This window comes from Triticum dicoccoides, chromosome 2B (genome assembly GCF_002162155.2).
Source record: "Triticum dicoccoides isolate Atlit2015 ecotype Zavitan chromosome 2B, WEW_v2.0, whole genome shotgun sequence".
Classification (NCBI taxonomy): Eukaryota; Viridiplantae; Streptophyta; class Magnoliopsida; order Poales; family Poaceae; genus Triticum; species Triticum dicoccoides.
Genome location: NC_041383.1, coordinates 489,365,924 through 489,381,568, shown reverse-complemented (window position 1 = coordinate 489,381,568; position 15,645 = coordinate 489,365,924). Strand labels below are relative to the sequence as shown.

Here is a 15,645-nt window from a genome sequence, read left to right as displayed (position 1 = left end):
CCAAAGAAAGTCTTATATTTTGATATAAAGGGAGTACGTCTCAGTAGATTCAGTCTCTGAACATGTATTGATGAGAGAAAAATCAATCAATAAAGTGTGAATGTTCTCAACACGGGCAAAACAAAGTGATCGGTGGTTTTTTATTTCCTCAGTGAACTTCTCTTACATGCGAGAGTGAATCGACTACTCAGTGTCGCTTACGTTCAAAATAGCAGTACATCACATTTTTCTACACACTGTACTGAGAAGAGGAACTGACAAGCGTACTGAGTGCAAAGTTCAGAATTTCAGAGCTCAACTTTCTTGGCCTGGCGCTCTTCACCTCCACCGGCACCGGCGTCGCCGATGGTCTTCTTGGCAGCGGCGCCGTCGTCGCCCCCGGCGATGCCAACTACGCGCGGGCCCTTGATCTGTTCGGGCGCCAGCTTCCGGAAGCGCACGGTGAGGACACCGGCGTCAAGGCTCGCCGCGATGGAATCGAGGTCCGCGTTGTCGGGGAGGCGCATCTGGCGCCAGAACCTGCCGTAGGAGCGCTCCTCGCGGTGCCAGTGGTCCCCCTTCCGTTCTTCCACCTCCCGCCGCCGCTCGCCGCTGATCCGCAGCACCCGGTTCTCCTCGATCTCCACCTTCAGGTCCTCCTTCCTCATCCCTGGCACGTCGACGACGATCTCGTGGGAGTCGGAGGTCTCGCGCCAGTCCACGCGGGCCATGGACACCATGGCCACGTCGTCGCGGTCGAAGCCGAAGGGGACGTGCTCCAGGATCCGGAACGGGTCGGCGAGCAGGGCCACGTCCTGGATCGGCGATGCCACCGCGTCATCGCGCGCGCCGCGACTGCCGCCGCCGCTCCCGAACCATGGGAGGATCGCGCCGTCCGCCGGCGCCACGGCGAGCGACATTGCCGCCACGGCAATGCAGCAAAGGGCCAAGAAGCATCGAGTCGACATTGCTACCGAACTCGAGGACGCACTTCCCTGGGATGCTACGCTGATCGCGTGTGCGCAAGCGCTCTGTGTCGGCGTGTATTCTTCGATCTCGTGGGTCGTGATCTGTTGCCTTGTGGAACGTGACAATGCGAGCGGCTAACTTGGTGACGACGGACGGCGAAGGTGTCTTCCATTTATAAGGGCTGGGAGAGGTGGGAAGCGGTGGAAGGTGGAGAGGTGGCGAGCGAGCGAGAAGGTTCGTCAGACAAGGGGCGGTCGAGAGGTTTCGAGCGTGTTCAGAGGTTGGCGATGGCGGGAGAGAGTTCCCGAAGTGTCCGCTCCCAGTGGGCCAATCGACGTTCCTGCTAGTGCATAGGAAGTCTGGGCTTATACATAGTTTTTCTTTAAGAGTCTGGGCTTAAATGTAAGAGCAGACCAGTCCTATTCTGCCCAGGTCGATGAAAATCTTCGGGAGCAACTAACGTAGAAATACTCCTTCGGGAACCCCGCAAGGGTCACCTGAGCTGGACTGCCATCACGTGTCGTGCTCTGAACGCTTCCTTCATAAAATTTTATTATTATTTTCCTCACGTGTTTTTGGTTTTCTATATAATTTTTTTTCGGTTTTTTGGCTTTTCGATTTTCACTGGTCTTTTTTAGCTTTTCGATAAAAAATACGAAAACGGAGAAATTTATGTGAAAACACGTGTTCTATTTTTTTTCTTCCAGGAGAGGCACAGCCGTACCACTCCGAAACGGAAAAACGCGTTCTTTTTTTACTTGCGCGAGAGGCACGAATTTGTTTCCGCGAGAGGTGCGTCTTCGAAATGAAAAATGTGTTTTCTTTTTCTTTTCTCCTTCCGCGAGAGGCATGGATTTGCCTTCCGGGCCGTGCCCCTCGAAAATGAAAAAAAAGGTGTTTTTTTCGCAAGAGCCATGGTCATGCTCTCGGAAACAGAAAAAAATATCTTTTCTTTTTTTTCTTCCACCAGAGGCATGGTTTTACTTCTCGTGGAGACACGGATTTGCTTTTACGAGAGACACGGTTGTGCTTCTCGAAAAACAAAAAATATGTGTTTTCCTTTTTTTTACTTCCGCAGGAGACACGGGTTTACTTCTCGTGGAGGCACGAATTTGCTTCGGCGAGAGGCATAGTCGTTCGTCTTTCGGAAAAAAAACATGCTTCCGGTTTGGTTTTTTGGTTCGGCTTTTTTGTCTGCTTTTTCGTGAAAAAAAGTTCATTAAAATCATATCAATATGGGGTCTTATTTTGAAGATCTCGATGCAAAAAATCTAATGGTGAAAACGATTCGAGATTTTAACGCGCGGTTTAAGAGATAAAATGTTTTGAATAAACGGATCTATGAAAAAAAAACTATCATGTTGCAACAAGTGGTGCAAGTGTGCCACTTATTGCAACATGAGAAGGTGGGAGTTACCTTTGCAAAGAGTGCTCATTAATTAATGATTTTGGATTTCTTCCCCTACCAGATTTGGGAAAGTTCTAAAATTCCCCTAGCATGGAAGGAGTCGGGGCTTATAGGTTTTTCTTTAGAGAGTCTGGGCTTAAAAGTAAGAGCAGATCAGTCCACTGTCAAAAAACAAGAGCAGGCCAGTCCTATTTGACTCGTAGGTTGCTGAATAGCCACCTAGCGTGTACCCGCTCGCTCGTCTGGTCTTCTGTTTGGACGGCCCATTCCAGGTTTCTTCCCCTACCTATTTGGGGAATAATTTCTCAAAAAGAAAAAACCTTCTTGGAAAGGTATCCCTTAAAAACTGTTTGGGGAAGGTTCTAGAACCTTTGCTGAACCACTTTATTTTTTTCCTTTTTTGTTTTTATTTTGTTTTTGTTTTCATTTTTGTTTCTTTTCTCTTCATTGTTTATTTCTTCCCTTTTTTTCTTATTTTTCCTTTTTATTTTTATTTATTTATTACCATAGAACAGCAGGGCAAAAACCCTACTGTGTGTCATTTTTCATTAATATAAAAAAGTGACAAAATAAATGGTCTTTACAATGGTTGTTGGGGAGACAACCAGAGAAATAATGAATTACAAATTTTAATGGAAAAGGGAAAGAAATAATAACTAAAATATAGATCTAAATGTTGTCAATTCAAGATGACATGCCATCCTTCAGAGATGGTTTAGCTCTCATCATGGTGATCTTGAAAGATCTGATAAAATCATATTTGCATTCATTTATTGAGCAAGGTATCCCCTCAAATATCATCCCATTTCTTTGATTCTAAATGCTCCAGCAGCCCAATATCATAATTTCCATGAAATGTCTAATTTTGTATCTGTGTTTAGCATCCATGACCATATTGTGGATGTCCAGGTCAGAATTCCATTCAAAACCAATAGTCCACCAAAAACCTTGACTTAAAGGGCCAGTGAAAAGGAGGTGAGTCATGTCTTCCATATCTTCAGCATTGCATAAGACACATGTAGTGGAGTCAAGTTGCATGCTCTTTCGAGTCAATAGATCACATGTGTTTATTCTGTCATATAGCATTAGCCAGTACAAAAATTTATGTTTTGGTAGGCACCATGATTTCCATATCCATATGAAAGTGTCAGCAGCATCTTCACCCTTCATTAGATAATCATAAATCTTCTTGGTCATGTTGTTGTTACCGCCCCAGTTGAAATTCCAAAATATCATGATCATTGTTGTGCCTGATGTTATTTAATTCATCAGAAAGCAGATGAAATTGCTGGTGGGCTTAAATAGACAGAGGTAGCTGAAATAGACTATATAAATTTTCCAATTCTTTGGCAGCCTTGACAGATATATTTTCCTTATAAGTGAAGGAGTGTAGTTCAGGAAACTTTAGCTTCATAATGTCACCCTTCCATTTGTCCTCCCAAAGCATGTTGGTTTTACCAGATTTAATATCACAAGTTGTCATATCTCTGAAATAATCATACATTTTCATGCAATCTTTCCACCAAAAAGAACCTTTGCTTTGTTTGAATGTGGGGCTTCATTATTTTGTTAATGGGCCTCCCAAATTAATTTAACCCGAGGAACGTCAATCTTGTTGTAAAACTTGAAAAGGTGCTTGATAAGAAGGGCTTTGTTTTGCTCTCTCAAATTTAGAACTCCAAGACCCCCTTGTTGCTTTGGCTTGCATATCATCTGCGAGCTTGCCAAACATTTGCCTCCTTTATTAATCTCATTTTCATACCATAGGAATTTTTTGCTTGATTTATCAACATGATCTAAAATGGTGATATGAACTTTGAGGGAGCACATAGCAAATATTGGCATTGAGGCAACAACAGAATTTATATAGGTAAGTCTACCAGAGTGGTTCATGAATCTAGCAACCCCAGATAATCTCTTATCAATTATAGATATGACAGGAATGAGATCCTGTATTGAAGGTTTGGTGGTGCCCATGGGGAGACCTAGATAAGTAAAAGGGAGGCTTTCAACCTTACATCCAAATGATGTGGCATATCTGGTGATAGCATGGTGATCAATATTTATGGGAATCATGGAGGATTTGCTGAAGTTAACAAAAAGACCCGTGGACAAACTAAAGAGGTTCAGAAGGTATTTAAGGTGGCTGAGCTGGTCTTCATTAGCAGGCATAATCATCAAAGTATCATCAGCATATTGTATGATTGGATAATCCTGTCCATATGCATGATTGATAGGTAGAGATAGTTCTCCATTTGACCAGGCAGCATTAATAACTGATTGAAGAAGATCTGCAGCAATAACATATAATAATGGGGAGTGAGAATCCCCTTGTCTGACTCCTCTTTTGCAGATGATTTTTTTCCAGCCACTCCATTGAGTAAGATAGAAGTGGCTGGAGATTGGAGAATGTTGGTCACCCAGTTAATCCATCTAGGTCCAAAACCTTTGGCTCTTAGCATAGCAATAATGGTTTTGTATTCCACCTTATCAAAAGCCTTTTCAAAATCTAATTTGAGTATGATGATGGGCTTTTTTGACTGATGGCATAAGTGGAGATACTCAAAAGCATAACCCAAACAATCATGTATGTTTCTGCCTTTGATAAAACCATATTGATTCAGATGGATAACTGAACTAATAATTTTTTGAGCTCTATTAGCCATAAGCTTAGTGATAATTTTTAGAGGAAGACTCACCAGGGAAATAGGTCTAAAATCATTCATATTGAGAGGATTTGCAATCTTTGGAATAAGAGTAATGAAAGCAGTGTTGATACTCTGAATATCACTATTCCCTTTAAAAAATCCCAAATCATAGTATAGATGTCTTGTTTGATAATATTCCAGCATTTTTTTTAGAAAATATCCATTAAAGACATCTGGTCCTGGGGCTCTTTCAGTTGGAATATCTTTAATCACTTGATCAATCTCATCCATAGAGTAAGGGGCCTCAAGTTCAGATAGGTCTTTAGGCTGAATAAGTTCCTCAAGGTTAAAAAGCATAGGTGGGTCAATTGATTTACCCAATCTATCTTTGTAAGATTTCCAAATGATTGCAGCCTTATGATCATGATTTTGGATAGGATTTCCATCCTCATCATTTATAGTAGTAATGAAGTTTTTCCTAAATTTTTGGGTAGCCATGGCATGAAAGAAATCAGTACTTTCATCATCCAGCTTCACACACCTCATTTTAAATCTGGATTTCCAATAAATTCTTTTCACTTCCAATAACTTGGTGATGTGCTTCCTCAGAATATTTCTGAGCTTCCATAGTGCTAAGGTTTCTTTGGTCTTCAATGCCATCCAACATAGATAATACATAGTTACAAGCAGAAATGTTAGTGTTGAGCTTAGACAAGTTTTTACTCCATTTCTTGAGTCCCATTCCAAGACATTTGAATCTAGCAGCAATATCTTGAGCAGAGTTGGCCAGCTATTGGTTCTTGTTCCAACATTGGATAACGATTTCATAAAAACCATCAAATTCAAACCAGTAGTTTTCAAACCTGAAGATGGAGGATTTAGGAATGTCACTGCCAATCTGAATGTGTATTGGGACATGGTCAGAAGTTACTCTGGTAAGAGGATGGGCTGGTGTGTTTCGGAATGCCAGGGTCCAGTTTACAGAAGTGAATATCCAATCCAGTTTTTTCAATAATGGGGAGTCTTGCATATTACTCCAGGTGAAATTTCTTCCTTTGAGGGGGATCTCCACAAGGTCAAGTTGTTGGAGAAGGCTGTTAAACATAAGCATATTATTTGTATCCCCTCCAAGCCTATTTCTATCATGAGGGCTCCTTATTAAATTAAAATCACCAACTAACATCCAGTGGTCCATCTGTGAAGCATCCTATTATTTAACCAGTCAAAGAAATCCACTCTATCTTCATTCTGATAGGGCCCATATATGTTGCTGATATAAAAAATGTGTCTAGATAGATTACATAACAACTTGACGGTAATTTGATAGGAAGATTGACTGATGATAGAACCACTGAAAAGGCTGCCATTCCATATAGTAATAAGTCCACCTGATAAGCCTACTGATGGACTATATGCAAATTGGTTGAATCTTCTAGGTGAAAAATTTCTGAGGTAAGCCTGGTCAAATGAATCTCCTTTTGTTTCTTGAATGCAAATAACACCACAATTACTTTCCTCAAGTTTGGCTCTCAAATCATCCCATCTGGTTTGAGAATTTATTCCTCTAACATTCCAATTTAATATATTCCAATTCCTATTCATTGAAATGTATTGGAAAATATAGCCCATAGGGTAATGATTTAATCATACCCCCATAATTATGATAAAGTTCAATTATAGGCGAGCAAAATTGTAACCAGTAGTTTTGATAAGTTCAATTATAGGCGAGCAAGGGATTAATTGCTCACAACATAATTGACCATTCTGCCAACTTAAACTGTGATATAAGCAAAACATGATGATCGATCGACTAATCTGATAGAATAATTATCCATAACAGAGCTGACCATTCAGACAACTAATCATGTAGCATAAATAAAACTTGATGTTCCACCAACATAAGCAAATATTGGAGTTTAACTCCTTACAAACCAGGTTCATAAATAAAGCAAAAGCAATAGTCCAGGACCAATGAAAATAAAAGCATGGCATAAAGCCAGATAGGGTCTTTTTACAGCAAGACCAACTGAGATAATGTCTAAGATTATTCATAATCCATCGAGACCTTCAGTTTCTCCCGAGAGACCTCCTCAGGAGGTATCAGACACTGCTTGGTGGCGATTGCTTGGATGGTGTCAAGTGGCAGTTCAGGCGGAGGACGGGCAGTAGGGTCAATAATCTCATGCTCAAACTCTGCATTCAGGTTCTTCTTGCACTTGCTCATGTTTTTATTTGTTTGCAGCATCTTCATTCTTAAACCCCACACTCAGGCCAGCAAGGCGACGACTGCGGCGAAGATCGTTAACATCCAACGGGGCGTTGTTCTTCTTCCTTTTGTTGACAGCTGGAGAAGTAACAGCAACTAGCGGTGCATTGGCCAGCTCATGAGGTGGCCCATCAACAGGAGAACTATGATTGTTGGCCATGAAGTCCAGCATAGCGGGGGATGGGACTTGCTCATGGTTTAGCATGCTAGAAGATTCAGACAGTCCAGGAAGTTCAGAGATCATAACTGAAGAATTAACTGGCTCATGAGGGAGAACAATAGTAATAGTCAGCAGGCACTTCTTGACAGGTCCATGTTCATCATCCACACATATTATCTGACATCTGGTACTAACCACGTCAGATCCTAAGAGTTGATCAAGAATGACAGGAGCAGTAGCCATAATTTTTGACATCATGTCATGCATAGCAATGAAAGCATCAGTGGCTTCAACAACAAGCTGGGGAGGCTGATTCTGCTGAGCAATTTCAGGGCTCAGTGGGGAAGTGTGAACCATAGGAATGTCATCATTGTCATCAACAGGAGCATGATGGGCAGCTGGTGCAGCCTGATGGTTTTCATGGTCAATGAAATCAGTGTCATGCCAAATTCCTCCAAATGGAGCAAGTGTCATTGGATGCATAACACCATCAGGAGGAATCAGATCCTCATCCCCTCCCATAGCTCCAAGAAGATCAGATTGCAGAATGTAAACATCACTAGTCCAGGATTTCCGATGACCAAAGTCATCTAAACTCTCATGGATAACATGACTAACAAGAATATCCAGCAGATCGGGTACTCTAAGTTTGACCAGTATATGTGCTCTATTAGACATGTCTCTGTTCCAAACTAAGAACTTGGCAAACCACTGACAGCTTCTCGAACTTTATCAGGTCTCCAAGCCTCAAGTGGGTAGTTAACCATCATAATCCAGGCATCATGTGAGAAGGTGCAGTCTCTGTGATTAATACCTCTGTCGTGACGAATAACTCGGAGAATCGAGTCTCCAACAAAGTAAGGGTTGTTGCCGATGGCAGTGTCGATGTCGCAGGCGTGCTGAAATCTGACGTAGGAAGCTCCCATCCCGCACCTAGAGATCTCAACAATACGAAAACCATGCTCATGGTTAAGAAAATGACGTATGAGCATGGCATTCGTATCGAACTGGTTAGGATCAGGTGGTGGAGCGAGGGAGATGATGGCCCAGTCCCCGGATTGGACCAGAGGCTCGCCACCAAGGAAGTGGTAGGTGCGGCATCGTCGGTTGTCGTCAGCTTCCATGATGGCAGTGCCAGGAGGGAGGAGAGGAAGCGGGTCGCATGGGTAGGTGGCCATGGAGCTAGAAGAAGTTGATGAGGCGATGGAGAACAATGGCGGGGCAGACCAGGGATGAGTTGGCGAATAGGGAGTTTGGCAGGTTGGGTGGTCGAATAGAGGAGGGGGTGGGTTTTTGGGGAGACGAGTCATCATGCGGGTTATTGGTTACGGGTAATGGGTTGGTAGGTAGGTGGGATTTGACCCGATATACGGGAATATTGCGTTTGGAGTTATAACAAATACGAGATATGTGGCCATATCGATAACAACTTCGGCATCGGAATTGATTTTTGCAATCAGTACGGAGGTGGTCAGGAGATAAGCATTTTGCACATAAGGATAAATGCTGAGAATTTTGATGATAAGTAGTGGCAATGGGAGGGGATTGGGCTGTCTGGTTGGGCAGGCCGTGGTTGTATTGAGGTTGATGGGCCGTGGCCTGCAGTGGGGGGTCACTGTTGTGGGTTTGGTTTAGGGGTTGTTGGGCCAAGGTGGGAGGAATAGGAACGGAATTTTGAAATGTAACCATCGCGCCCGAAGTTGGCTCGTGATTCGAGATGGACGCATGATTGTTGGTGATGGCCGAGGTACTGCACGTCGTCGGTGGAGAGGGTGGACGGTGGCCAACGGGAAAGGAGTTTGCACCGGTGAGCATGCGTCGTGGGGATCTGGCAACTGTGGTCCATTCATGATGTAGCTCGTAAAAGCCACGAGTTGTATTCTCTGATCCAAGCAAGACCACCAAAACCCCATAGATGGAAAAAACAAGAGAAACTAGGGCACCTAAATGATCTAAGTTGGTAGATCATAAATCCAACCGCCTTAGATATCATAGAAAATTTATAAACTTGACCACGAAGATGATTGACATGAAGGTCAGATGGAGATCCACTGACGCATGCCTCAAGCGCAAGGCTAACATGCTCAACACTGAGGGGAAAGGTGGAGTGACTAAAGGAGACAACAAGATGAAAATCATCTCTTGGATCGAGGCAATGAATAGGAGTGGAGAATCTTGCTCTAACCTTGTTAGCGAAACCCACACCCGGAGAAAGATCCAGGAGGGGTGGAGCCATCTTGGCCGGAGTGGATCACGTGGAAGGAGATCCATGGATCGCCGGTGGATTCGCCCTAGGAGTCGCGAGGAAGGGGGTGGGAGGTGGGAGAGCCATTCTAGATTATTTTTTATTTTAAGAACAACTCCAAATTCATGATTTATTTAACTCATGAACACTTTTGAAATCACAAACAATTTCCAAATTCATGATTTTTTTAAAAATTTGAATATTTTTTATTCATGAACAAATTTCAAAGCATGTTTTTTATTTGAGAACACTATTTTGCTTTTTTTGAAATTGGAACTTTTTAAAATCCAAAATTATTAAAAAGGCAAAAAGAAATAAAAAATAGGGGCATCCCAGTCGGCCCAAAAGGGCACCCGACGGAGCGGGTGGTGCGCGCTCTACATCTTCCTGGCACGCACTACTTGGAATAAGAGGTCATATAAGAATTTCTCAAAAAAAGAGGTCCTATAAGAGCAGGCTAGAACGAAACAGTGGCTAGGCTCATGGAACAAGTTCTTAGTTGCGCTTACAATAGGCCGAGTTGAACTTAAAGCAAACACATTACCTGATTTGTGAACTGCGTAACGTAAGCCAACAAATCTCTAAAATGAAAAGAAATAGAAAGCAAATCCAAAACAGAAATACACATTCTATGAAAGTCATCCGTATTCGTTGCTGCCAACACCATTCTTTGAACCTTGAATTTCTTTGGTAAAGAAGTTGCAACATGCTATTGCTTCATAGGCCGAGCTAACCTCAAAGGATTTGAAGAGTTGCATAAGTCCTCATCTTTATAGGTGAGCACATAATGCCATTGTGAACACTGTGGCACGAAGACACCTCTTGTAACATATATGTTGAACTATCGCTTCTTTCTTCGATAGTCAGGGAAGGTGTGGCCAAGAGCATGAAAGGATGAAACCCAAAAACCATATCCGCCTTCAACCTTAACCATTGACAGAAGCCACTCGAGCTAGACTATTATGTTCTTGAATAGCTTCTCATTTGCCATCAGCTGATCACCAATGTTGCGTAACAATCACTCAAACTCTAGTGAATTCCCAACATGTTATCCTAGTTAAAAGAATCATTATTGGTTGGGTTGGGCCATCTTTCCAAGTTGTAAAGATTCAGTTAGATGCTTACTCTTCGCCTTGTCCCACTAGAGTTGTTGCGATGGTGTAGTCTCAGACTGCCAAGGATATCAAAGGATCTATGTATAACCTTCGTTCAATGTCTACCCTATGTGGAGAAGAGCGTCATGGCTGGTCGCAGGAACACTTGGTTGTTGTCTTATTACTCTTTGGTCTCCCAGCTGTATTCATGGCAACCTTCTGGTTCCCCGGCGACCTACAATGCTACAACAAACTCACTTAAAAATTTCTCCGATTAAGTCTTTCGCTTGACTTGGCTCAAAAATAATTTAGTGTTTTAGCACACCATAAACTGAAAACAAATGAACAATACAACTTATAAATAAGTAAAAACAATGCTCGCCATGCACATTTTGCTAGGAAGGCCGACTTGTACATAAAGCGTAAGCAAGCACTTGCTTGTGAGCAAGCTACCGCATTCACGCCTTCATTTGACCGCCACTCGGGAATGTAAGCTTACAAAAAGCCTTAGAAGTATGTTTGCATGTCATGTTTTTTGCCTCTAATCCCACACCATATTCTTTGAAGATTGAGGAACAAGAGGAGATCCAATAAAAGAAACCTTTCTTAGAGAGAAAATCTAAGCCGGTAATGTTCGGTTTGGATAAGTAAAGTGTAACAGCCCGAGACCGACACTCCAGATGCCTTCCAGTTATTTTGTTTGTCGCCGTGTGTTTTATTTGTCTAATGCATTCAACATCACATCATTTGCATTGCATCGGCATTGTTGTCATCATTTTTCAAAACTTGCATCCATTCGTAGTTGTTGGTTCTTCCCGTCCTCTTCGTTGACCGTTTCCAGACCAACCACACTCGCACGCACCTGTGGCATCTCCGGTAAATGATTTTCTAAGTGGGAATAAAACATCCTCGGAATGGGTTGAAAGTTGGTGTGCGGTCTTGTTATATTGTAGATAGACCACCTGCCAAATTTTGCCGCATTCGGAGGTGGTTTGATAGCCCAACCATTAAACCTATAGAGGCACTATAGTCGGATAAGCGTCAGACGTTTTTGGTTCCGAAACTGTTGCCGGGATGCACCAATTCCCTCTTATCTCAGTACAAGCCCTCTCTACACACACATTGTAGCCCACCTAGCCTACCCCTCCAACCGGAGTCGTCGGATCGCGATCGGAGGGCTCCGAAACCCCCAAAACCCCTAACCCTATATCCCTGCCTATAACAGGAAGGCCTAGCCCTCCTGTTTTGGAAACCCTAGCCTCCTCCTCGAAATCTGCACCACCACGAGCCTCCTCCACTCCACAACCGCCACCTCCCACCTCTCCGGTCGCAGCCATACGAGCCCATCGCAGGCCCGAGAAACCCCGCCGCCGGTACACCACGCCGCTGCTCGCTCCTCCCCTACAGTCCCGTGCTCGAGCTCCGCGCCCCTGCCTCGACCTCGCCCCCATCATGTTGCCTGCCAGTGACCACCACACCTCGCTGGAGTCCTGCAAATCCCGCACCGCTATCTACATCAAGCGGGACAACGCACACAGCCAACGCCGCTAGCCTCGCTCGTGTCCTTGCCTAGGCCGCCGCTCCAACCGCGAGCGAAGGCCCATCCGTAGCCCATCCCCACCGACCGGACTCGATGGGCCGCAAGGTGAGCTCCACCTCCATTTGCTGTTGGGCCTGGCCCAATAGCGTTAGTGATGTTTAGCGCTCAATTCTCTTGTTATTATCAATCGCCCATGCTTGTTCAGCCTCTCTTCCATATTCGGCCCATGCATATTTTTTCCATGCACTGCGAATTTTGCCATTTATCCAAAAACTGCAGATTTTATAGAAAATTCCTTGTGTTCCTGCATTTAATAACTAACTAACCATGCATCGGATTAAAAACGTTGTATATGAAACTTGGGTAGAATTCCATGTAGTTCACAATATCCAACTTTCATCCATGTCTAAGATGTTTAAAATTGTTGTTTGCATTAATTTGCATAAATGTCATGCTAAAATGGTTTATTTCATAACTAAGCACTCCAAATTAAATGAACTTTATAAGTAAATGGGGTAGAAAAATGTGTAGGATGACATGGTGGCATTACTTTGCATGTTCAACAACTTTAAAATTGTGTATAAGGCAGAACAATAGCAAATTCAAAAATTACATATGGGGATTTTTTGGAATTGTTGTTTGTTGTTTCCGGCCTCATTTAAACTTGCCTAAACAGGTAGTTTACTTATGCTTCACCTCTTGCCATGTTTACCAACATTTAATCTTGTCATGTACATAAACAAGAGCGAACTAAATAATTGAATGTGGTGTTTTCTAGTATGCAACTCGTTGCATATTGAGCTCAACTTAATTTGTAGTATTTGATTGTTGCACATTGCCATGCCATGCCTCATTAAAATGGACATGCATCATACTTGATTGTGCATCATGCCATGTGTTTGTTTGTTTACCGTGTGGTTTGCTTCTTTCTGCTTGTGCTTCTTCTCGATAGTTCCGGTTACGTTACGATGGTGATGATTCGTTCGACTACGCCGTTTATCTTCTTCATGGATCCGGTCTTCTTCCTAGCGGGATTCCAGGCAAGATGGTCACCTTGGATATCACTACTATCTTTGCTGTGCTACTTGTCTCAATGCTATCATTGTGTCGCGCTACCTACCACTTGTTTGTCAAGCCTTCCAATATGCCATGATCGGCCTCTCTAACCTCCACCATTCTAGCAAACCATTGTTTGGCTATGTTACCGCTTTGCTCAACCCATCTTGTAGTGTTGCTAGTTGCAGGTGCAGTGCAGTTTGCTCCATGTTGGGACATATCTTGGGATATCACAATATCTCTCATTTAATTAATACATCTATATACTTGGTAATGGGTGGAAGGCTCGACCTTTTGCCTGGTGTTTTGTTCCAGTCATGTCGCCTTAGTTTCCGTCATACCGGTGTTATGTTCCTTGATTTGCGTTCCTTATACGGTCGGGGTGTATGGCCCCCCTTTATAGTTTGCTTTGAATAAAACTGTTCTAGTAAGGCCCAACTTTGGTTTTACCATTTGCCTAATAACAACTAAAACTTGCATAGAGACCGGCTAGCACCCGAGGATAATTAATCAACAAACTGGGACAGTGCTCCACATGAGTGTTGGTCCAAACCGGGTAGACTGTGGGGCCACCACGGGGAAACTCAAGGTTTGGTTTTACTCATAGGATGTCCCATCCGACCGTGGCCTGAGACGAGATATGCACGGCTCCTAAAGTGGTGTCGGCACATCGGGAGGTCTTGCTGATTTTGTTTTACCATTCCCGAAATGTCTTATGCACCGGGATTCTGAGGCTAATCGGGTCATCCCGAGATGGAGGTTTTTCCTATGCAGATCATGAGAGTTTATGATGGACTAAGCTAGGACACCCCTGCAGGGTTAAATCTTTTCAAATTCCGTGTGCTTGAAAATTTATAATATCCAGTTGTAGAGAACTTGACACTAAACTTCAAATATAATACACCAACCGCGTGCGTAACCGTGATCGTCTCTTTTCGAGGGAGTTCGGGAAGAGAACATGGTGGGGTTATGTTTGACTCGTAGGTAGTTCAGGATCACTTCTTGATCATTACTAGTTTGTGATCGTTATGCATAGTTTACTCTTCTTACTCTTGTACTCGTAAGTTAGCCACCATACAATGCTTAGTGCTTGCTGCAACCTCACCATTTAACCATTCCATACCCATTAAGATTTCTTAGTCATGATACCCTTGGTAATGAGATTGCTGAGTCTTCGTGGCTCATAGATTACTGCAACAACAGGTGCAGGTGCAGGTAAATCGATGCTTTGACGTGAGAGTGATGCTAACTTGCTTTTGGAGTTCTTCTTCTGCTTCTTCTTCCTCATCGATCAGAGGATGGGATCCCGGTCAAGAACCTGGGATTAGCATGACCGATATCATTCTTCTTTTTCATTTTTCTCCATCCGTAGTCGAATTGTGCTCTTTTGTATGATGATTGCTATGTATTGATGTATTCATGTTGTAGCTTGTGGCGAGTGTAAGTCTGTATCTGGTATCCTCATCTATTCAGTACATGGTATGTTGTAATGATATCCACCTTGCTATGCGCTCAAAATGCAGTTGTGCCACAATCATGAATTCATCACGTGATTGGGATAGAATCGCATCTTGGGCACGGTAGGTGTCAAAACTGGCGGATCTCGGGTAGGGGGTCCCGAGCTGTGGATCTTGGATCAATGGGGAACAGGAAACACAAGGACAATATTTACCCAGGTTCGGGCCCTCTAGAAGAGGTAAAACCCTACGTCCTTCTTGATTATATTGATGTGTTTATGATGGTTACAAAGTCGATCTACCACGAGATCAGATGAACTAAACTCTAGATAAGTAGGATGATGGTTCTTCTAGCCTCTATGAAATAAACCCTCCGTTTTGTATAGAAACCAGGGGTACCTAGGGTTACACATGGTCGGTTTCCATTAGGGGATAAACATGCCAATTCTTCTATCTTGACTTGGAGAACACACCAAGGCTTCGGAGGTTTCCTTCCCGAACACAGAGTCACCTTATAGCTCGACCTTTCAACAATAATCACAAAAGCGGCATATTTGTCCGGCTCATAAGAGGTAGACCGGCAGCCCGAGGACCCCTTAGTTCAAGACTCCCCCGGCCGCTATATAAAGTCTTGTCGAGAGTCAATTCATGGGACCCAAACACCCTATATTACATGGTCTCTATCATTGAGATGCCGCCATCATCGACACACAACCCTAAGATAGAAGAAACTTAGTCGTACTCTTCAAACAATGATGCATGGTTAACATTGCCTCCGTGCACTAGGAAAGGCACTAAAGGCAAAGGAAATTGGTCAAAAAAA

At 43.2% G+C, this 15,645-nt stretch overlaps 1 protein-coding gene across 1 annotated transcript; it reads right to left on the bottom strand.

Annotated features, from left to right (window-relative positions):
- Nucleotides 1-129: 129 nt before the first annotated feature.
- On the bottom strand, nucleotides 130-1,073 carry LOC119367874 (23.2 kDa heat shock protein-like). Its single transcript, XM_037633262.1, has one exon. The coding sequence runs from the start codon at nucleotides 945-947 to the stop codon at nucleotides 288-290; it is 660 nt and encodes a 219-aa protein (XP_037489159.1). The 5' UTR covers nucleotides 948-1,073; the 3' UTR covers nucleotides 130-287.
- Nucleotides 1,074-15,645: the final 14,572 nt, after the last annotated feature.

Coding starts and splice junctions, on each gene's coding strand:
- LOC119367874 (XM_037633262.1), bottom strand. CDS start 947: ATGTCGACTCGATGCTTCTTGGCCCTTTGCTGCATTGCCGTGGCGGCA.